Source organism: Phacochoerus africanus, chromosome 12 (assembly GCF_016906955.1).
Source record: "Phacochoerus africanus isolate WHEZ1 chromosome 12, ROS_Pafr_v1, whole genome shotgun sequence".
Classification (NCBI taxonomy): Eukaryota; Metazoa; Chordata; class Mammalia; order Artiodactyla; family Suidae; genus Phacochoerus; species Phacochoerus africanus.
In genome coordinates, this window is record NC_062555.1 from 38816627 (window position 1) to 38840350 (window position 23724).

Consider the following 23724-nt stretch of genomic DNA (forward strand, 5'->3'; position numbering starts at 1 on the left):
AAGGAAGCAACATTCCGAACGAGATAGGGATTTTTTTCATTTGCCAGAATGCCTTTGAATAATTGTAATACAAGACTCTGGGAACATCCTGGAATTGCGATAAAAATCGGAAAATATTTCATTCCAAAGATCCTGATTTTCTCCTCTGCCCCTCAGCCAATTCATTTAGTGAAAAGAGCATTAAAAAAAAAATCTTTAACGTTAAAAAAAAAAATCTTTGCAGGTTTCCCCGCCTCTAGCCCCTCCAGTCCTATCTCTTCCAGGAAAGGAGAAAGCAGACTGTAGCTTTGAAAGGGGGTGAGAGAATAACGCAGGTAATTTGTATAGCGGAAAAGTCGCGGGCTTTTCCTTACGAAAAGAATGCCAAGAGGCTGCACAGCTGCCTAGACACGGCCACCGAGAGGACAGCTGCCTGGTCTCTGCCAATTCAGAAACCAAGAGGTGGTGACAGAAGAGCGGCTCTCGGGTAGAAAGATGCGGAGAGAGCCCGTTTTCAATGGGATAACTGCCAGGAGCGTCCGAATTCGGAGAGCGGCCCACTAAGCAATCAAGTGGGGCGGGCACTTCCCTAACCGGGCATCGGGCGAGACCCTCTCAGCTAATCTTGGGACAGACGATGGTAACGTCACTGGTTGCACTCCAGCCTGTCTAGCGACGTCATTCCTCAGCGCCGGAAGTTGTGCGTCATGGAGGAGTAACGTGAGCTTATCCGCCTCTGCTGTCTCGAGGTAAGGCAGTTGTTGGCCTACCTCCTCCGCTGCCCTGCTGGCCGGGTTGAAAGCCGTGGATGTGGGCCTCAGGTTGGTCCCCTACTGCCCCTGAGTGACGTTCTCACGGCTTCTGTCGGCAGGTGTTGCTTCATTCTAGGGCTTTGGGCGTCCCATTTCTCTCCTGCCGTGTTTTGGCGGCTTTCATGTTGGTTTCGTCAAACAGCGTTCTTTCACTTGTGCCCATCACTTGTGTCAGTCGGAACACAAGCAGAGGAAAGATTAGAGAGTGGGCACTGTCCAACCCAAGGAGGCGGCTCAGCCTGTCAGGACCGACGTTTTCCCCAGAAACGCTCCCTGAAAGGAACTTGAGGGCCTTTCACAGCGCCCTCGACAGGCCTTATAGGAAGGTCAGAAGATGCAAGCCTTTTCTCACACAGACTAGTGAGTGATAGTGGTTCAAGAAAACAAGGATGTAGGAGTTCCCGTTATGGCGCAGTGGTTAACGAATCCGACTAGGAACCATGAGGTTGCGGGTCGATCCCTGATCTTGATTAGTGGGTTAAGGACCCGGCGTTGCTATGAGCTGTGGTGTAGGTCGCAGACGCTGCTTGGATCTGGTGTTGCTGTGGCTCTGGCGTAGGCCGATGGCTACAGCTCCAATTGGACCCCTACCCTGGGAACCTCCATATGGGCGGGAGCGGCCCTAGAATAAGCCAAAAAGACAAAAGAAGAAAACAAGGATATAATTTCCATATGGAATTAAATGTGGTCCAGGTTTGGGGCCTTTTGGTTTATATTGAATATCACTAGAACGTTTGAGACAGGCGTCTTCCTATGGGGAGACGAAACAGATTTGTGCCCTTTCACCTTAGTTGCAGTCAGTGCTGTGGATGATCATTTCCTTAGCTCCCGCTTTCATCCTACCTCCACTGTTAACAAGAGTGATACTAGTGTTGAATCCGTGTTTTTTGTCAGATGCTGAACTTTTTACATCTTAATTTAGCCCTTGTGACAATGCCATGGTGTAGAGCAATAATTAACATCATTTTACAGCTGAAGAAATAAAGACCGTAGATAACTGACCTCAAGTCACATGGTGAGTAAGGTGGAGGAGGCAAGATTTGAACTCTAGCAGTTGGACTTCGGAGGCTTGGATGTTATCCACTGTTTTGTATCAGTTTTCTTCAGTTTATTAAGCTCCCATACACCTTACTCTGTTACTATTTACTATGTTAGGGAGAAAATTGAGGTTATTACACATGCTCCTCAAATTTCTGCCCCTCCTTTCCCTTCACACAAAGTAATCTAGATTTATACTTACGTTTACCTTTCCTTAAGTGTCAGAGGATGAGCTGTGTCCTGATCAAAGCAGATTTCTTTATCTTTGCTTCTGACCTTTCTTTTATACTTGTGAGACCTTTTCCTGCCCATGTCTATGTCCCAGTGGTGTATAAACAAGGTCAGGTTTCTCAGATCCTTTCCCCCCCAATCCCAGCCAGAAAGAAAGAAGTGATCCATTTTCTTTTAGCTCTCATCCAGTAACTCTTTCTCCCTTTTTATCCAAACTTTTGAAGGAGTATTCTAAATTCTGTTTCCAACTCCTTACCTTGGTTTCCTGCAGTGTAGCTTTCAGACCTATCCTTCCCCTGATATTTTCCCTGGGGTGGATTACCTAAGCAGATAGATGTTCTTCAGTTGATTACTGGATCCCTTTGTTGCTTTTGAAACTTGTTAATATTTCTCCTGATTGCTTTTTACGGCGATATACCAGCTTCTTTATTCAGCATTTCTGTACCCTTTATTGCAGTACAGAGATGAACAAGTTAGAGTGCTTTCTCTTAAAGAGCTTACGTTCTAGCTGATTCTCCATGTGCTTTTCTAACCAGTCATTTCTCCCGTGGATAGTCCTTTTTTTTTTCTTTCTTTTTTTTTTTTGTCTTTTTGCCTTTTCTAGGGCCTGTTCCCCTGGCATATGAAGGTTCCCAGGCTAGGGGTCTAATCAGAGCTGTAGATGCCGGCCTACGCCAGAGCCACAGCAACAGCAACACCAGATCCAAGCCGAGTTTGCGACCTACACCACAGCTCACGGCAACACTGGATCCTTAATCGACTGAGCAAGGCCAGGGATCAAACCCACAACCTCATGGTTCCTAGTTGGATACGTTAACCACTGCGCCATGATGGGAACTCCTTTTTTTTCCCCTCCCCTTTCCAGTGGATAGTCTTTTTCTTTGCCTAAAATGTTGTGGGTTTCCAAGGCTTGTGATTCTAGCCACTGCTCTTTTCATTTGCTACACACTGCCTGAATGAGCATATTAACTGACTTTTTTTTTTTTTTTTTCTTTTTCGGACCGAATATTCAGCGTATGGAAATTCCCCGGCTAGGGGTCAATTTGGAGCTATGGAAATTCCCCTGCTAGGGGTCAGTTTGGAGCTACACTGCTGCCTACACCACCCCCACAGCAACTCGGAATCCAGGCTGCTTCTGTGACCTACACCACACCTCATGGCAACCCCAGATCCCCAACCCACTCAGCAACGTGAGGGATCGAACCCTCATTCTCATGGATACTAGTCAGATTCGTTTCCGCTGCGCCAAAACGGCAACTCCCAGCTGGCTTGGTTTTAACTCCCTCCTGCATGTTCCCAAATCAAAATACCAGCTTAGACTACTCTTCTGAGTTTCATGTTCACCTCTAACTATACCGTGCTGGATAGCTTTGCCTGGAAGTTCCACAGACCATTCACATTCCACATTTCCCTGAACTTTTAGCACATCCATCACTAAGTCTTGTTGATTTTACTCCCTAAATATTTCTCAAATCCACTCTTTTTCTCTGTCTCTATTATTGGCCTTTAAACCTTATCATCGCTCATTTGAAATATGATTGCCTTCTAACTAGTTTCCCCATCTCTAGTCCTATTCCCCACATATATGTTCTCCACACTAACTACTCTCCCTTAAATGATCTTTGAAAACAAACCTGAGTCAAAGTCCTGCTTAATAATATTTTAAAATCTGTCTGTTGATTCATCCAGTCTTTTCCTACTCATTTATTCATCAAATATGTATTGTTTACTAAACAAATAGAACTTCTAAAGTTTAGAACTTCCAAAGTTTGAGCTTCTCAGCCAGTCACACAGCGCTGTGCTTCATCTGGACCCGCCTGCAACTCTGACCTCTTTTCTGCCTTATACTTTAGGTTGCAGCCAACCCCGAACTGCTCTTCATGCTCACCGTGCTATTTCTTCATGCATTGCCCTTGCTGTTCCCTTTGACTATAATCTCTCTGATTCCTTTCTCCACTTCCTGCTTCTCACCTAATTAGGCTGCCCACTTTCACCTAATTAACCCAGTTAATATGTAGGTCTCATTTTAGGCCCACCTCTTATAGGAAACCTTGACACCTCCTTTCTCCTAGTCTAGGTTGGGTACTCCAGCTTTGTGCTCCCACAATAGCCTTTGCATAGACCCGTCATTAAACTTTCCACATTTGTTACAATTGTTTTTGAGTTTCTCTCTTCCACCAGACTCTGAGCCTTTTGAATGCAAGAATAATGTATTATATCTGCATCAAACAGTACAAATGAGATGTATTATTTTTTTATTCCCAGCACCAGAAGGGCATGAGGTACATAGTAAACATGCAGTTCTTTTGACTGAATGATCAAATAAGTGAAGACAAAAAGCATATGATGTATTTAAGAACCCATTCTTCAGAATAATTCAAATTCTAGTTCTGGCCCACATTGGCTGTGTGACTTGAACATGTTACTTATTTTCTCTAAGACTTAAGTTTTCCTTAGAATGAGAGTTGTTGTGAAGTTTAAATGACATGATATAAGTAAGACATTTACTAAGTGCCTATCCCATAGTGTGCACTTGATAAAGATGTGCTGAACACTAGGGGATCCAGAAGTACGAGACCACATCTGGCCTAGATCAGTGATCTCCAGAGTTTCCTGAATGGCTGCAGTCTGTTTATAAGGAGATTATAATCTCATCTGACCAATGGGATTCATATTTAATTTCAGAGACGGTAAATTGACCACACCAATAAAAAGATGCAGAGAAGAGAGGGACATGAAGGCCTAAGGGAGGAGGTAGGACTTGGGAGTTAAAAAGGATTTGGTTTTGCAGGAGGGAGGAGAGAGTATAATTCAGTACCCAGGAGAGCATATAAAGGATGATTTATTTGGGAGATCTGCTACATACCTGAAGGATGTATGTGTGTGCAAGGGAGCATGATGTGAGTCCAGGGGAAGGGAGGAGAGAAAGGGGTGGGTAAATGGGACTAGTTCAATGAAAAGAAGTGAGAGGTGAAATAAGTAACCTTTGTGGGGTTCTAACTTAGCCTGAGGGATTTGGGATTGATCAGGGCTGGGCAAGTTTCCAGGGCTGTGCTGAACATTCAGGACTTTAGGGGGAGTGAAGCATGTGAATGTGTGTTTGTATAGGGCAGGAGGGATAGATCCTTTTATCCTGAAAAAGTCAGCCATGCTCTCAGCTGTCCATTGGATTCTCTCCTGTCCCTGCCCTCCAACTATTCTCTCTTTAAGCTGCTTTTTTTTTTTTTTTTTTTTAAATTTTCTTTTTCGGGCCAAATCTGCGGCACATGGAAGTTCCCAGGCTAGGGGTTGAATCAGAACTGTAGCTGCTTGCCTACACCACAGACACAGCAATGTGGGATCTGAGCCACATCTGTGACCTACACCACAGCTCACAACAATGCCAGATCTTTAACCCACTGGGTGGGGGCAGGAATAGAACTGCATCCTCAGGTTCGTTACTGCTGAACCACAGCAGGAACTCCCATGCCTTTTTTATTATTACTGTGAGTAATCAGTCAACATTTCCCAATGCTTAATGAAGACATGTTTCACTTCTCAGTCCATCACCTGGTCATTCATCAGTTTCTAGCAAGTGCAAACAGATGCCCTTCTGAACACATAGCATTTAAATGTGGGACTTCCCTGGAGTTTTCTGGTAGCCTAGTGGTTGAGGATTCAACATTGTCACTGCTGCGGTACAGGTTTGGCCTGGGAACTTATGTATGCTGCAGGTACAACCCCCCCACCCCCCCAAAAAATGGGACTTGCCTGTTAGCACCATTATCATTTGAGGCTCTGGGGTTTAGATTTGCAGCTGACTCTTCATGCTCTTGGAGTGGCTCCTTCACAAAGTCCTGCTCACCTGCCTTTTGAACCTTACTCTGGCCCACATACTTACAACCTCCTGACTAATCTCAGACTCTAGCTTTCCCCACTTCAGCCTGCCTAAGCACAGCTGCTGTTGTTTCACTTTGCTGTGCAGCTCAGACCTTGGCAGTTGTCTGATATGGGTGGTTAAATCTCAACTTTTTGGCCTAGTATTCTTTCTGCACCTCTGCCTTTTTTTGTGGCTCTCTGTGGCAGCTCCTTTGGGTCAGCCAACTAAGATCTTTTCACCCCCACCCATGACTTGTCATTGTTGAGGTTTATACTGTCACTTGTGTGTTTTGAGATGGAATGTCCATTCCTACTCCTTTTCTTTTCTGTCCCCTTGGCTCTTGGCCTTTTCTACTGGGCAGTTTCCAAAGCCTTTCCTGACTGATCCAACTTCTGTGACTGCACCTGCTCTGTGTTCATTTGCTTCTGCTGCCTTGCATTATCCTGTCTTTGCAGATGATAACGAAACTCTGATTTTTAAAACTCTTAATTTTTTTCTTTTCCCTATGAGTACAGAGCTTATGCAGAAGGCCTGCAGAAGGCATTTCTCAAAGAGAGGGTTTTTTTTTTTTAATTTTTAATTTTTTTTTGCTTTTTAGGGCTGCACCCTCAGCATATGCAGGTTCCCAGGCTAGGGGTCCAGTCGGAGGAGCTACAGCTGCCGGCCTACACCACAGCCACAGCCACGTTAGATCTGAGCCACATCTGTGACCTACACCGCAGCTCACAGCAACACCAGATTCTTAACCCACGGAGCGAAGTCAGGGATCGAGCCTGCAACCTCGTGGTTCCTAGTTGGATTCGTTTCTGCTGCACCACGACGGGAACTCCATCAAAGAAAGGGTTTTAGAGGCTCAAGCATTAATAAGCTTCTGGAATCAGAGGGGGTGGGGATGGGCATCCTGAAGATTTAGTCCTATCCCTCCCACAAGTCCCTGCTCTGCCCCCCAGTGTGATCTCATCCTCTTTCCTTGTCTTAACTTTCATGACACATTGATGCCTTTCAAATATATATATTCAGTTGAGGACAAATATTTCATTTTTGCATTAGAGCTAGTCTTAATTCTTTTTTTTTTTTTTGTCTTGTCTTTTTGCCATTCCTAGGGCTGCTCCCAGGCTAGGGGTCGGATTGGAGCTGTAGCCGTCTATCTACACCACAGCCACAGCAACGCGGGATCTGAGCCGAGTCTGCAACCTAAACCACAGCTCACAGCAATGCCGGATCCTTGACCCACTGAGCGAGGCCAGGGATCGAACCTGCAACCTCACTGTTCATAGTTGGATTCGTTAACCACTGAGCCACAACGGGAAATCCTAATCTTAATTCTTATAAGACAATTTTTAACAACCTTTGCTTTTATAAGCCCCTGACTCTTTCTCTTACCTGAAACACTTTCACTTTTACTCTAAACTGTGTCTCCCAAATTGCAATTCCTAAGACCCCCAAATGAAGCTCTTTGTATCCTCAAAACACACACATACATGCACACACATATTCAGTCCATTCCCTTTTCTGAACTTCATACCCACCCATATATACCAGGGTGACTCTAGGATCTTCCACAGGCAACTTAATCTAATTGTGTTTCAATCTGAAACCTTCCCTTCTTCACCTGTTGATTATCCCCAAATTGTATCTGCCTTCGAACTCCTCATTTTGGTTGATGGGTATTTCTAAATTAGAAATCTTGTTCGGTATCTCCCTTTACTCCCTTGTCATTCCCCAAATGCAATCAGTAATTAAGCCTACCTTCACAGTTCCTTCTGCCTTTTCTCCTCCATCCCCTTTGTTTTGCCTTTTTTCAGCCCTCATCCTTTTACCAAATTTCTTCTCTTTCTCTTCTGCTGACACTCTACATGACCTTCTACAGAAGTTGTTTTTCAAAAGAGTACCAGCACCTCCGCTAGTGTTGTGCAGGATGTGTATTGCATAAAGGTGCTGCATCCACACTTTAGAAATTGTAGGCTTGTGTATTTATTATGACAGTTTTCTGGTAGATGGCACTAAAATGTATTTTTTTGTTTGCTTAGGTCCACACTCGCAGCATATGGAAGTTCTCAGGCTAGGGGTCGAGTGAGATCTGTAGCTCCTGGCCTATGCTGCAGCCACAGCAATTAGAGAGCGGAGCTGCTTCTGTGACCTGCACCACAGCTCACGGCAATGCTGGATCCTTAACCCATTGAATGAGGCCAGGGATCAAACCAGCATCTTCATGCATACTAGTCGGATTCGTTTCCACTGCACCACAGCAGGAACTCCCTAAAATGTATTCTAACATCAGTATGTTATGACAGTTAAGGGAAGGAAAGCTTCTAATACACGTAAAGATGCTCGTGGACATGAAGAACCTCCTTTGTTCTTATGTCGTTAGTCCTTCACCAGGCAAATTTCTTGTCCTTTAAAACCTAGTGTAAATATCCCTTCTTCATGAAGCCTTTTTTTTTGATACTCCCTGTAAGAATCAGTCTTTCCTTTCCCTGGGCTAAGGCCTTATTTAGTTACTCCCTTATGGTGGGAATTACATTATATCATAATAATTGGTATGTGAGTCTGTCTGCCCCATTGTACTCCAGGCCCCTGAAGAATGGGGACAGTGTTTCATCATCCTTTGATCCTCGGCATGTAGCCTAATGTCTATCATGCACAGTATGCCAGTAAACAAATATTTGCGTAGCGTAATTCAGGCACAGAAGTAAATATTTATCCACATTATCTTATTTAATCCTCACAAGCCTCAGGAGTCCTATCATTATCATGTTTACAGGTGAGGAAATTCAGACTGGGGAGGTGAAGTCACTTGCCTCAAGAGGAACAGCTGGTAAATGGCATATGTGTGTCTGGGTGTGGCCCTGGAGGACTTGTGCTGATGTTTCCAGCAATTCTCTTGTGTTTTGTCTCTCAGAATAATGACTCGGGTATGCTGGTTGGTGAGACAGGACAGCCGGCACCAGCGTATCAAGCTTCCACATTTGGAAGCAGTCATTGTTGGGCGAGGCCCAGAGACCAAGATCACTGACAAGAAGTGCTCTCGACAGCAAGGTAACTGGTCATGGCAATGAATGCAGAGATTACTATGTTTGGCTCCTTCAGATAGTAATAATCAAAGATGCACCGGATGCTACTGATGGAAAAGAAAACCTTTTGTGTGCCATACACAAAACTCAGAAACAGAACTCTTAAGTCAACACCAGGGCCTTATGCATTCCTGATCTCACCCTCTGACCCCAGGGTGACTCTGAAAGTAGTTAATATTCAGTGTTGGGAGCAGGCAGGTTCCACTTTGTACTGTGGGGTGGTGGAACTGAGTCCTGCACTCTGCCCAGAGAGTCTGCTTGTTGGGCAGGGAGACAGTTGAGTTTGGGATTTCCAGGATGAAATCGTGTTTGAGAGGTGATGGGATGAATCCATCCTGTACGTATAGCCGCACTCAGAGGATGGTATGTTTAGGAGACTATGGGGATTTCTCTTGTGGCTCAGCGGCTTTAAGGATCTGGTCTTGACACTGAAGTGGCTTGGGTTGCTGCTCTGGTGTGGGTTTAAAAATAATATTAAAAAAAAAAAAGGCCATGGCATCCAGCTCTTGAAATGGCTTTCCTAGGATTTAATAAAATGAAAGGCCTCAGGAAAAACCATGTACCTCGTTTTTTTAACTTGTAAATTTCAGGCATACTCACTGCTTATAGGCCTTCCCCTAGCAGGATTCCTCATAGCAGGATTTCCTTAGTCTTGGAATCTGCAGCACTGATTATGGTTTCTCCCGCATGAGTTAATTTAAATGGGAGGAAAAAAAAAAAGGCCATGCTTGAGCTGACTAAGCCAAAGATACAGAATTAGACACAGCTTCTTCTTGCTCTCTGTTCCCCTTGTCACAATAGCAGCTGTAGGGTGTGTATGTCAGTCTGTCTTCTGCCTATCCTCTCTGGAGCAGCTGTGGCATCTCTTTGCTCCCTGTCTCACCCCAGAAACTTTTTTCTTCTTGCCTTCCCTTCCCTTTTCTTTAAGTATTGTTGTTTTTGTTTTTTTCATGGCTGCACCTGTGGCATATGGAAGTTCCTGGGCCAGGGATTGCATCTGAATTGCAGCTGAGGCAATGCCAGATCCTTTAACCCATTGCACCAGGCCGGATTGAACCCATGCCTCCGCATCAACCTGGACTGCTGCAGTCAAGTTCTTAATCCACTGTGCCACAGTGGGAACTCTGGAGTATTGTTGATTTATACAGTCATGTTAATTTCTGCTGTACAGAAAAGTGATTCACATTCTTTTTTAAACTTATCCGTTATGGTTTATCATAGGACATTGAATATAGTTCTCTCCGCTATGCAGTAGGACTTCATTGTTTAAGAAACTTTTTGTTCACTTATCTGAACATGAATGTTTAGTGTTACTTTTCCCACACATGCTCAGACTGTTCTGTCCCTGCAGTACTCTTTTGAGAATTTTCTTTCCACTTTTCCTACGCAGCCTCAGCTGAACTTTGTTTTCCAGGAATATATCTTTTACGTCTTTCTCTGTAGGCATCTGCTAGTTTCATATAACAGTGGAAGTCTTAATTTTTTTTTTTTTTTTTTTTAGGGCTGCATCCCCTGCACATGGAAGTTCCCAGGCTAGGGGTTGGATTGTAGCTGCAGCTGCCGGTCTACACCACAGCCACAGCAACCCCAGATTCTTAACCCACTGAGCGAGGCCAGGAATCAAACGCAAATTCTCAGATCCTAGTCAGATTCATTTCTGCTGTGCCACAACGGGAACTCTAGTGGAAGTCTAATTTATTTATTTATGTATTTACTTACTTACTTTTTGGCCATACCCATGGCATGTGGAATTTCCCAGGCCAGGGATCGAACCTGTGCCGCATTTGCAGCCTACACCACAGCTGCGGCAGCAGTGCTGGATCCTTAACCCTCTGCATCACAAGGGAACTTCCAGTGGAAGTCTAACTTAATCTTGAGCTGTATGACCTTGTGAGAGAAGTAGGTCCCCTTCCCTGACTGCAGAGTCTATGACCCTAAGTGAGCCAGGGACTCTGGAATAGGGAGATTGGTGGGAATTCAGTGAAGCTGCCTTATAGAGATATTAGCACTAGCCAAGGGAGTATGTATGTTATTGGGCATTATATGTTTTCGTTTGTTTGTTTCAGCCACACCTGTGACCCATGTGGGCCAGGGATCAAACCCGCACTACAGTGACAATGATGGATCCTTAACCCCCTGAGCCATGAGAGAACGCCTATTGGGCATTTTACGGAAGGATTTGGTGCTCTAACCACCTGAATCACAGATGATTTTGCTTGTAGACCTTTGAGGAAACCCTTGTCAAATTGCCTCATTGTCTTGTTGGGAGAACAGGAACGAGTGTCTGGTTCTCTGTGACCTTTGGGTTTAACTGTTTTCATTCTCTTTCAGTACAATTGAAAGCAGAATGTAACAAAGGATATGTCAAGGTAAAACAGGTATGTGTGTTTGTAACTTGGATTTCCAGTTATACTTGATGATTTTCTTATGCTGTTGACTTTAGAGTGTCTGTGCCAGCCAGTAAAGTGAATATTAGGCATGGTGCCTGGCACATAGTAAGTGGTTAAACATAGCTGTGGCTATATTACTAATGGTATTATTGCTATTATTATAATTACGTTCTGACTCTTCCGCAGGTAGGGGTCAATCCCACCAGCATTGACTCAGTCATAATTGGTAAGGACCAAGAGATGAAGCTGCAGCCTGGCCAGGTTCTCCACATGGTGAATGAACTTTATCCATATGTTATAGAGTTTGAGGAAGAAGCAAAGAGCCCTGGCCTGAAAACACACAGGAAGAGAAAGAGGTCAGGCAACAGTGATTCTGTAGAAAGGGATGCTTCTCAGGAAGCTAAGCCCAGTACAGGAGCAGAACCTGGGAGCAACCCTAGCCAGTGCTCTGTGCCCCCAAAGAAGGAAAAGGATGCAGCCACCAAAAAGGTGAGGATCATGTGCTTGACAGATAATATGGAGATTAAATGAGATGTAATGACTGCTTAATTATTTTGTATGCTGTAAAGCCCAGACATATGAACGCTTATTATCCATGATGAAAGAGTCACTTTTTTGTGTCTCCAATCATTTGGATGAATGACCTTTTATTCTTGAACTCCTGAGGTTAGCCACTTGAAGGTAGGGTGGTAACAGTAGTATGTTTGGCATTGAGCTACTAAGATGGCTCAGTCATGTGTGTGTCTATAAAAGGTTAACATCAAAACTCTTCATAGATCGTGTAATTCACAGCCTGATGTCAAAGCAGAAACTTAACCAAACTGTAGATGGAGTGGGAGAGGGCAAATAAGATGCAGTTCAGTCTGCGTTTCCAGCTTCTGCCTAGACATGCAGAGCTCAATATGGGAAGAAAATGGGAATACCTTGTGGTTTATAAAGGCAAAAGATTGAGGTAAAGGGATATAGTTTAATTCTTAAAAAGTAACCTTATTTCAACTTTGGTTGCACTTTTTTTGATGTACAGTATTAACTATCAGCATTTGCAATTTACATTACCCTTTTTTGTTTTAGGAATCATCGGGCCACTGGAGTCAAGGCTTGAAGATTTCCATGGAGGACCCCAAAATGCAGGTCAGAATAAAATTTTGGCATTGAAGTATATTGCATGTTTTAAATGATCACTCCACAGAGGTCATAACTACAAATGAAGTCAGAGGAGAGCAGTCCTTCTGAATGCGATTCATTTTATTGGGCTGTTTTGTGAGATCGAGTGGCCTTTCTTTTGTCACTATGTTAGCATGTTAGCAGCTGGAACTCTTTGGAGAGAAGCTAAGTTTTTGTTTTGTTTTTTTTTCTTTTTCAGTCTTTTTAGAATCAAACGTGTGGCATATGGAAGTTCCCAGGCTAGGGGTCAAATCAGAGCTACAGCTGCCCGCCTACACCACAGCCACAGCCACAGCCACGGGGATCTGAGCTGTGTCTGTGACCTACAGCATAGCTCCTGGCAACGCTGGATCCTTAACCCATGAGTGATGCCAGGGGTTGAATCCACATCCTCATGGATACTAGTTGGATTCGTTTCCTGTGAGCCACGACAGAAACTCCAGAAGCTAAGTTTTTCAAATGAATATCCTCTCTGCCTTGTTCCTCTGACCTTCCGGGTACCATCAAGTTGTCTTAACCTTCGTATGGGTCGCTTTCAACAGAGCATCAGATAATGTATTGTGACTATATACTGGGCTGCCCTGTATACTAGTCAGCCATCATCCTGGGAGGAGTCTTTGAGTTCTTAAACTACATCCCGGGATGACAAGCCTTCTTGGAACACACTTGCTTGTGTCCTGTGGTCTGCTGTGTTAGAGTGGAGAAGGGTGCATTTGAATTTATGCCTACAGGGATTTTACATCAGATCCTCAGGAACTATTTTGTGCTGGGCCTCTTCTGTGTGTTCTGTGTAGTATGGTGACTCTGGGGTAACTACAGCTGTGCTGGCTTCCCGCTTAGTAACTTTGTGACCTGGCATAATTACTCAACTTCTCTGAACCTCTGCCCTCATCTAGCAAAGTTGGGATGCTAAGACCTTCGGCATAAGATTGTGGGGAAATTGAGTTAATAAATATGACAGTGTCTGGCACACACAAGATGTGTGGTAGATGGCCGTTTTCTTCTCTTGTGCCCCCTGCTAGGTTTACAAAGATGACCAGGTGGTGGTGATTAAGGATAAATACCCCAAGGCTCGTTACCACTGGCTGGTCTTACCATGGGCCTCCATTTCCAGTCTGAAGGCTGTTACCAGAGAACACCTTGAGCTCCTCAAACACATGCACATTGTGGGTGAAAAGGTGATTGCAGACTTTGCTGGCTCCAGCAAACTCCGCTTCCGATTGGGCTACCACGCCATTCCCAGCATGAGGTAAGCCTTGTGGGGAGTGCTGCCATGTCCTGGTTCTGTCTGAGTGGACAGACAGATTCTGCCTGGGTCTGCTGAGTGTCCCAATAGCCTGAGGCTCAGGGGACTAAGGGGGGGGAATATTTCCAAAGCAGGTGGGCTGAAACTTCTACCCATCTGCTTGACATGCTTACAAGCCTTGGGTTCCTACTTCTGCTTATAACTGGATAATGTACAGTTCTCAGAGGGTAAACTCTGCGAGCCTAACCTGTTAGATGAAGCAGTTTCACTACCCTCAGGAACTGTGGTCAGTGACTTTTTTCAGCTTTTTCAGAAGCATCTATAACCCTAAACACTTAAGGACCATTTTTTTGAAGGAGACAAGCTTCACTGACTTCTCTCATGACAACTTAGTAGATCTGAGATTTAAAATAAAAAGAGAAAAAAGTGTAGAGTCTGTTTTCCTTCTGATCATACCCAGAAGGATTTAGAAAGGAATGATTGATTCTTTTCAAAGAATTTAGGCAAGGCATGTTTTTCATTCTTTTGAGCTAAGCAACAAGATAAGCAGTCTAATTGGATTTCTGAGTTATCTTTTTTTTTTTTTTTTTGGTGGTAAAATATACGTAAGTGTGCAATTCAGTGGCATTAAGTAGGTTCACATTGTTTTGCAACCATCACCACCATCTATTTCTAGAACTTTTTTCATATTCCAAAACTACCTTTCTCTCTCTCTTTTTTGTTCTTCTTTTTTTCGGCTGTACCTGTGGCATATGGAAGCCCCTGGGCCAGGGATTGAATCCGTAACACTGGATCGGACAGACTGGGGATTGATCCTGAACTGCCACAGAGTCAACACTGGATCCTTATCCTGATGTGCCACAGTGGGAACTCCCCATACTACCTTTCATTCCTCCTCTTCTCCTAGTCCCTGGCAGCCACCATCCTGTTTTCTGTCTCTATGAATTTGATCACCCTAGGTACCTCATACCTCACACCAGTAGGATCATACAGTATCTATCGTTTTGTGGCTGGCTTATTTCATTTAGGATAATGTCTTCAAGGTCCATCCATGATGCAGCATGTATCAGAATTTCTTTTGGTTATTTTTTTTAACTACCCAACATTCTTCACATTTTATTACGTGAATAATTATGGCTTAGATTACTGGCCACTAACCAAATGAAAGTTTTGTACCACATTTTCCCCTATCATACTCTTTATCTTGTTTTCTTTTCTTTTTCTTTTTTTTTCTTTGTCAGCTGCCCTGCGGCATATAGTGTTTCCAGGCTAGGATCAGATCCAAGCCACAGTTGCAACAGCTGCAGCAGGGCTGTATCCTTTAACCCATTGTGCTGGGCCAGGGATTGAACCTGTGTTCTGGTGCTGCGTAGATGCTGCCGATACCATTGCACCACTGTGGGAGCTACGTACTCTTTATTTTAAATTGAGACATAACTTACATATAGTAAAATGCATAGTAAGTTTTATAGTTTGATCAGTTGGGCACATGTATATGCCATGTCACTATCGCTGTGGTCAAGATACAGAACATTTTGGAGTTCCCATCATGGCTCAGCAGAAACAAATCTGACTAGCATCCATGAAGACACAGGTTTGATCCCTGGCCTTGCTCACTGGGTTAAGGATCTGGTGTTGCCATGATCTATGGTGTAGGTCACAGACGTGGCTCGGATCTAACGTTGCTGTGGCTGTGGTGTAGCCTGGCAGCTACAACTCAGATTCAACCCCTAGCGTGGCCTCTGATGCGACCCTAAGAAGCAAAAAAAGAAAAAGAAAAAGATATAGAACATTTCTCTCTCCCAGGAAGTTCTCTTGTGCACTTTTCTAGTTCATCCTCCCTCAACCTCCAACTGTAACTCTGATTTCTTTCAGCATAGGTGAGTTTTGTCTGTTTTAGAACTTAATATAAATGGAATCATACAATGTATACTTTTTTGGTTAGCATAATGGATTTTGAGATTCATGCATGTTGTGTTTATCATGGAGATACCCCGTGTTTTTGTTCCTGTGTAAACAAATACCTAGAAGTGGAATTGCTGGGTCACAGGGTGGATATATGTTGCATCTCATTAAAAAGATTTTTTAATTGTGAAAACCTTATTCAAAAATTTAGGGCAGGGAGTTCCCGTCGTGGCGCAATGGTTAACAAATCCGACCAGGAACCATGAGGTTGCGGGTTCGATCCCTGCCCTTGCTCAGTGGGTTAACGATCCGGCGTTGCCGTGAGCTGTGGTGTGGGTCATAAATGAGGCTCGGATCCCACGTTGCTGTGGCTCTAGTGTAGGCCGGTGGCTACAGCTCCAATTAGACCCCTAGCCTGGGAACTCCATATGCTGTGGGATCGGCTCAAGAAAAGGCAAAAAGACAAAAAAAAAAATGTATTGCTTCTTGTCATCTCGATTGCTGTAGCTCTAGTCTAAACCATGATTATTTCTGGCCTGGACTACTGCAGCAGCCTCCCAACTGGTCACTCTGTATCCATCCTTACCCTTTCTACAGCCCTCTCTCTACAAAGTAATCAGCATGATCTTTTTTTTTTTTTTTTAGTTGCTCAATGAATTTATTACATTTATAGTTGTACAATGATCATCACAATCCAATTTTATAGGATTTCCATCCCACACCCCCATCGCATCTCCCACCCCCCACACTGTCTCTTTTGGAGACCATAAGTTTTTCAAAGTCTTTGAGTCAGTACCTGTTCTGCAAAGAAGTTCGTTCGGTTTTTTCAGATTCTGCATGTCAGTGATAGCATTTGATGTTGGTGTCTCATTGTCTGACTGACTTCACTTAGCATGATAACTTCTATGTCCATCCATGTTGCTAAAAATGCCAGTATTTTGTTCCTTTTAATGGCTGAGTCATATTCCATTGTGTTTATGTACCACATCTTCTTGATCCACTCCTCTGTCGATAGACATTTAGGTTGTTTCCATGTCTTGGCTATTGTAAATAGTGCTGCAGTGATCATCGGAGTACATGTGTCTTTGCGAGTCATGGTTTTCTCTGGGTAGATGCCCAGGAGTGGGATTGCTGGATCAAATGGTAGTTCTATTTTGAGTTTTCTGAGGAATCTCCATACTGCTTTCCACAGTGGTTGCACCAATTTGCAATCCCACCAACAGTGTACTAGTGTTCCTTTTTTTCCACACCCTCTCCAGCACTTATTGTTTGTAGACTTTTGGATTATGGCCGTTCTGACAGGTGTAAGGTACCTCATAGTGGTTTTGATTTGCATTTCCCTAGTGATGAGTGATGTTGAACATCTTTTCATGTGTTTTTTTGCCCTCCATATGTCTCCTTTGGAGAATCATCTATTTAGATCTTCTGCCCATTTTTTGATGGGGTGGGTTTTTTTTTTTTTTCTTTTTAGGGCCACATCTACAGCATGTGGAAGTTCCTAGGCTAGGGGTCAAATGAGAGCTACAGCCCCCAGCCTACACCACAGCCACAGCAACTTGGGATCTGAGCTGCATCTGTGACCTACACTAAAGCTCATGGCAATGTCTGGATCCCCGAGCCACTGCACAAAGCCAGGAATCGAACCTGCAACCTCATGGATACTAGTCAGATTCGTTTCTGCTGTGCCATCATGGGAACTCCCAGGGGTTGTTTTTTTGGTATTGAGCGGTAGGAGGTGTTTATAAATTTTGGAGATTAATCCCTTGTCAGTCGAATCATTTGCAAAGATTTTCTCCCATTCTGTGGGTTGTCTTTTTGTTTTGTTTAGGGTTTCCTTTGCTGTGCAGAAACTTTTAAGTTTGATTAGATCCCATTTGTTTATTTTTGTTTTTACCGTCATTACTCTAAGAGGTGGATCTGAGAAGATGTTGCTATCATTTATGTCAGAGAGTGATGTTTTCCTCTAAGAGTTTTATAGTATCTGGTCTTATATCTAGGTCTTTAATCCATTTTGAGTTTATTTTTGTGTGTGGTATTAAGGAGTGTTCTAATTTCATTCTTTTACATTTGGCTGTCCAGTTTTCCCAGCACCATATATTGAACAGGCTATCTTTCTCCATTGTGTATTCTTACCTCCTTTGTCATAGGTTAGCTGGCTGTAGGTGCGTGGGTTTAATTCTGGGCTTTCTATCCTGTTCCACTGATCTCTATTTCTGTCTTTGTGCCAGTACCATACAATTTTGATGACTGTTGCTTTGTAGTATAGTCTGAGGTCCAGGAGCCTGATTCTTCCAGCTCCACTTTTCTTTTTCAGGATATCTTTTGGCTATTCTGGGTCTTTTGTGCTTCCAAACAAACTTTATCTTTTTTTTTTGTTTGTTTTTTTGCTATTTCTTGGGCCGCTTCCACAGCATGTGGAGGTTCCCAGGCTAGGGGTCTAATCAGAGCTGTAGCCACCAGCCTATGCCAGAGCCACAGCAACGCGGGATCCGAGCCTCGTCTGCAGCCTACACCACAGCTCACGGCAACGCCGAATCGTTAACCCGCTGAGCAAGGGCAGGGACCGAACCTGCAACCTCATGGTTCCTAGTCGGATTCGTTAGCCACTGTGCCACATCGGGAACTCCTCCAAACAAACTTTAAAATGTTTTGTTCAAGTTCTTTGAAAAATGTCCTTGGTAATTTGATAGGGATTGCATTGAATCTGTAGATTGCCTTGGGTAGCATAGTCATTTTGATAATATTGACTCTTCCAATCCAAGAGCATGATATGTCTTTCCATCTGTTTATGTCGTCTTTGATTTTTTTCATCATGTCTTATAGTTTTCAGAGTACAGGTCTTTTGTCTCTTTAGGTAGGTTTGCTCCTAGGTATTTTATTCTTTTGAATGCGATGGTAAACAGGACTGCTTCCCTAATTTCTCTTTCTGATCTTTCATTATTAGTACATAGAAATGCCGTCGATTTCTGTGTATTAATTTTGTATCCCGCGACTTTGCCAAATTCATGGATGAGCTCTAACAGTTTTCTGGTAGAGTCTTTAGGATTCTCTAGGTATAGTATCATGTCATCTGCAAACAGTGATAGTTTTACTTCTTCCTTTGCAATTTGGATTCCTTTTATTTCTTTTACTTCTCTGATTGCTGTGGCTAGGAATTCCAAAACTATGTTGAAGAGTAGTGGTGAGAGTGGAATTCCTTGTCTTGTTCCTGATCTCAGTGGGAATTCTTTCAGCTTTTCACCATTGAGAATGATGTTCACTGTGGATTTGTCATATATAGCCTTTATCATGTTGAGGTAGGTTCCCTCTATGCCTACTTTCTGAAGGGCTTTTATCAGAAATGGGTGTTGGATTTTGTCCAGCATGATCTTTTAAAGTATAAATCAGATAATAGCGGTCTGTGGCTTAAAATCCCTCAATGGCTTTCCAAATAAAAGCAAACCCTCTGCTGACCTGTAAGACTCTTTATGATCTGGCTCCTCCCGTTGCTGCTCCTTCTTTCCAGCCATTCTGGCCATATTACCTTTCCCTTCCTTGGTTGCGCCAAACTCTTTCTCATCTCAGGGCCTTCATTCACACTTGGCCTTCGCACTCCCTGTAATACTCTTTCCTCAGATCTTTGCTTGCCTGACTGCTTTCTTAGCTGAAATCACTGCCAGGGAGAGCTCTTTCTTGAACACTCTAGGTTCTTAAAGAGGCAACCTCTACCCCCTAGGCACTTTCTATCCCATTTCCCTGTTTCACTTTTTTTCTCAGCAGTGTTAACAATTAGAATTGTTCTTGTTTATTTACTTATTATTATTCTCTCCCCTCATTAGAATATAATTTCTATAAGAGCACAGGCCTTTCCCATTTTGTTCACTGCTAAATTCCCAGAGCTAGAGCACTGCTTGACCCTAGTAGGTACTTAATGAGCAGTAAATATTCTTTTTTTTTTTTTTGCCTTTTTGATCCACACCTTTGGCACAGAGAGGTTCCCAGTCTAGGGGTCAAATCGGAGCTGCAGCCACTGGCCCACGCCACAGGCCCCAGCAATACTGGATCCAAGCCATGTCTGCAACCTACACCACAGCTCACGGCAGTGCTAGATCCTTAACCTGCTGAGCGAGGCCAAGGATCGAACCCGCATCCTCATGGATCCTAGTTGGGTTCATTAACCGCTGAGCCACGAAAGGAACTCCGAGCAGTAAATATTTTTTATTTTTTTATTTTTTTGTCTTTTTGCCTTTTCTAGGGCGCTCCCATGGCATATGGAGGTTCCCAGGCTAGGGGTCTAATCAGAGCTATAGCCTCCGGCCTACGCCACAGCCACAGCAACACCAGATCTGAGCCGAGTCTGTGACCTACACCACAGCTCACGGCAGTGCTGGATCCTTAACCTACTGAGCAAGGCCAGGGATCAAACCTGCAACTTCATGGTTCCTAGTCAGATTTGTTAACCACTGTCCACAACGGGAACTCTGAGAGCAGTAAATATTCTTAAGTGAATAAATGAATTGAGTGAAATAGAAACACTATCAATATTTTATATCCTCATACTTTTACTGTTTGTCATTTTGATTAAACTGTAGTTTTTATTGGGTTTAATGGTCAGTCTTTTTCCCTCTCAACTAGTCACGTACACCTTCATGTGATCAGCCAGGACTTTGATTCTCCTTGCCTTAAAAACAAAAAGCATTGGAATTCTTTCAATACCGAATACTTCCTGGAATCACAAGGTAAACAGTATTTTTTGATTTTCACCAGTTGTCCTTACATTTGTTTCAGTTATTTTCCTATTGATAAATTGTCTTCAGGAGTTCCCATTGTGGAGCAGCGGAAACAAATCTGACTAGGAACCATGAGGTTGCAGGTTCAATCCCTGGCCTCTCTCAGTGGGTTAAGGATCCAGTGTTGCCGTGAGCTGTGGTGTAGGTCACAGATGCAGCTCAGATCTGGTGTTGCTGTGGCCGTGGTGTAGGCCAGCAGTTGTAGCTCTGATTAGACCCCTAGCCTGGGAACCTCCTCCAAATGGGGTTGTGGCCCTAAAAATGACAAAAAGACAATAAATAAATAAATAAACAAATAAATAAATAAATATTGGCTTCAAAAACCATGTACAACTTTGTGTTGTCTACACTGAGAGCCCCATTAAAAGGAACTGGATTATTTGGATTGTAGTAGGATTGCCACTTTGTTATGAGCAGACTTCTTAGGGAACTTAGAATACTGTTAATGTCAGGGTCCAAAGAATGTTGTTTATTCTAACAACAGGAGACTTAAGTGTGGTCCTGAGAATTATTGGAGTTAATGGGTCTGAAAGCTCTAAACTGTTATGTCTTTCTTCTGTCATCAGTTGGGAGGAGTGTGGGGGCTGCCTTCTGTCAAGAGTGGTTACCTAACAGGGTCTGTGTGTATGTAGAAGAAAACATATGTAGAAGAGGTATGTACATTGTAGAACTTTGTACTCTAGGATGTTAACTAGCTAACCAGGGGTTAAGCCCTGTGATAACAAGCCTTTGACATAGTAACATGGATTGCTTAGAGTGTGTCCTGGAGGAATGTAATAATCTCAGAGGTAGGTTGCTTAGGTTTAGAATCTGCCAAGCCCATTCCCCTAACCTCTAGTTGACCAGCTTTAAGGATACCTGGCCTATTTGGAGTCAGATTTTCCTTTTAATTGTTTGGGGGTTTTTTTTTTGTTTTTTTTTTTTTTCGTATCTTGGCTTTCCAGAGTAGCTGAGCTCTAAACTTTTTTTTCCTTTCCTGCAGCTGTGATTGAGATGGTACAAGAGGCTGGCAGAGTGACTGTCCGAGATGGGATGCCTGAGCTCTTGAAGCTGCCCCTCCGTTGTCATGAGTGCCAGCAGCTGCTGCCTTCCATCCCTCAGCTGAAAGAGCATCTCAGGAAGCACTGGCCAAAGTGATTCTGCAGCAGGTGTGGCTGGTTGTTTACAGCAAATTCCTGGCACCTCTTTGGAATTAAATGTGAATTTTTATTTCTTGAATTAAAACATACTTTTTTTTTTTTTTAAACAAAACTTGTTCTATTCCTGAGTGGCCACAATGTGAGGTGACTCAAATTAGTTCAGGAATTAGGAATTTGGGTTTGTCATGGCTATGGTCTCTGTTAAGGATGGCTGGGACAGGCATGACCCAGCATCTCCAGAAGCCCTGTCAAAGTTTAATAGGAGTAAAGCTATGTTCAAACTGACCTGATGCAGGATATGAAAGCAGAGGACTGCTTATGTATTTCTGTTTCTAGTGATACCCTTCACCAGAGCAGCCAGAATGGTCTCTTGTTTATCCCAAAGCACTAATTGGGATTGTAATCTGATCTTAACCTGGTCTGTAATATTCTTTCTCTTTCCCCCTTTCATTCCTTTCTATTCCCAACTACCCAAATGCTCCCTTCTTGGGAAGCCTGTCTCATCAGTTATCAGTAGTTTAATCTAGGTGATGTGGGGGGGAGGGAATTTTCTCCTTTTTTTTAATGGCCGAACTGTGCATATGGAAGTTCCTGGGCCAGGGATTAAACCCAAGCCACAGCAGTGACCTATGCTGTAGCTGCAGCAACACTGGATCCTTTACCTACTGTGCTGGGCCAGGGATGGAACCTGAGCCACTGCAGTCAGATTATTAACCCACTGCACCACAGCTGGAACTCTTGAGTTTCCTTCTAATATCAGGAGTTCCTGGCTGAAAATGAAATACTCAGCCATGTATTCATCACTGTTCAAATGTCAGGTCTTCTTAGTGGCCTGCTTGAATCTGTTGTCTAAAAATAAAGTTCATTTGTTTGGGGCATCTCTCTTGGGTAATTGAAAACTCTCAGGAGTTCAGCTGATAGTCACAGTGTTAGTTCTGATGTTGAAAAGGTAATTACTGAATGAGAAAATTGCACAGAACCCCATCTCTCCACTTTTCCCTGAGAACAAACATGGATGGAATGGTTGGATTAAGTTGGTTTTTGGATAACATCAGAACTAAAAGTGAAGGGAAATCTAAAACATTGTTTTTGATCAATTGTTGATCTGTTTGGGGATGTGACTTTTTTTGTTCTTAAGTTTGTTTGAAAAAAAAAAAAGCCAATAACCTCTCTGGAGAGGGAAAACCTCAATCTACACAGACCACATTTGATCCCATTGTCTTTCACAAGTAAGATGCCACAGTGGTTTTTGATGAGTGTGGAAATAGTCATAATTACTAGTAATTAATGAGTATAGCAGTTAACACTTGTCCAACTCTTGTGTTTCTAGCATTAGCGCTTTATTCAGATGATCTCATTTATTTCTCACTGTATGTAACTCTGGGGGGGAGTAGGCACTATTGTTATGCTATTTTCTTTAAAGAAAGATCTAAGATCTAAAAATGAAGATCTAAGAATCCTTTTTTATCTTAGCCCTATCATAGCCAGTTTTTTGTTGGGTTTTTTTTTTTTTTGGTCCTTTTAGGGCCGCACCCGCATCATATGGAGGTTCCCAGGCTAGGGGTCTAATTGGAACTGTAGCCACAGCAACTCGGGATCCGAGCCTCACCTGCGATCTGCAGCATAGCTCATGACAACGCCAGATCCTTAACCCAGTGAGCGAGGCCAGGGATCAAACCCACAACCTCATGGTTCCTAGTCTGCTGCGCCACGATGGGAACTCGATATCAGTTTTATTAAAATTAAAGGCAGCCGTTTTATTAAAATTAAGTGGTTGAATGTAGATGGACACTTTAGACTTTTAGCCAAGAAGGCATATTTTTAAATGAGTTCTTCTGTTGCTGTAAGAGAAGGTAGGTAAAATATTACAGAGCTGAACTGGAACCTGAAATTAAGCAAGTGAATGCCTCGTATGAGAGCATGAAGAATAGGCTTTGAATAGATCTCAAGTCAGAGCTGGAAGAAAGGGCTCTCAAATTCCATTAACCTCTCTAAAATGGAGTAATATAATATTTATATCTTAATATGTTATTAGTTTTTTTTAAAGCAAACTAACTACCACCAAGGAATGAGCTTTGGGTTTTAGAGTTTCCTCATGATGAGGGTTCTGATGCTTTT

The 23724-nt window shown here is 43.2% G+C and overlaps 1 protein-coding gene across 3 annotated transcripts; it reads left to right on the forward strand.

The window, feature by feature from the left end:
• Positions 1 to 646: 646 nt before the first annotated feature.
• APTX (aprataxin) lies at positions 647 to 21704 on the forward strand. Of its 3 annotated transcripts, XM_047755176.1 has the most exons (9): positions 665 to 800; positions 8684 to 8737; positions 8822 to 8958; positions 11325 to 11371; positions 11570 to 11872; positions 12455 to 12514; positions 13570 to 13796; positions 20313 to 20416; positions 21450 to 21704. In XM_047755176.1, the coding sequence occupies exons 3-9, from the start codon at positions 8826 to 8828 to the stop codon at positions 21602 to 21604; spliced, it is 1029 nt and encodes a 342-aa protein (XP_047611132.1). In that variant the 5' UTR covers positions 665 to 800; positions 8684 to 8737; positions 8822 to 8825; the 3' UTR covers positions 21605 to 21704. The 3 variants fall into 3 exon arrangements, with proteins under 3 accessions (XP_047611133.1, XP_047611132.1, XP_047611131.1); XM_047755177.1 differs by lacking the exon at positions 8684 to 8737 and having other exon boundaries at positions 647 to 728; XM_047755175.1 differs by lacking the exon at positions 8684 to 8737.
• Positions 21705 to 23724: the final 2020 nt, after the last annotated feature.

Bases quoted from the DNA above. Each gene is read 5' to 3' on its own strand.
- APTX (XM_047755177.1), top strand. From the start codon at position 8,826: ATGACTCGGGTATGCTGGTTGGTGAGACAGGACAGCCGGCACCAGCGT. The intron at 8,959-11,324 runs GTAACTGGTCAT...ATTCTCTTTCAG, and splicing joins GAAGTGCTCTCGACAGCAAG to TACAATTGAAAGCAGAATGT. The intron at 11,372-11,569 runs GTATGTGTGTTT...ACTCTTCCGCAG, and splicing joins GATATGTCAAGGTAAAACAG to GTAGGGGTCAATCCCACCAG.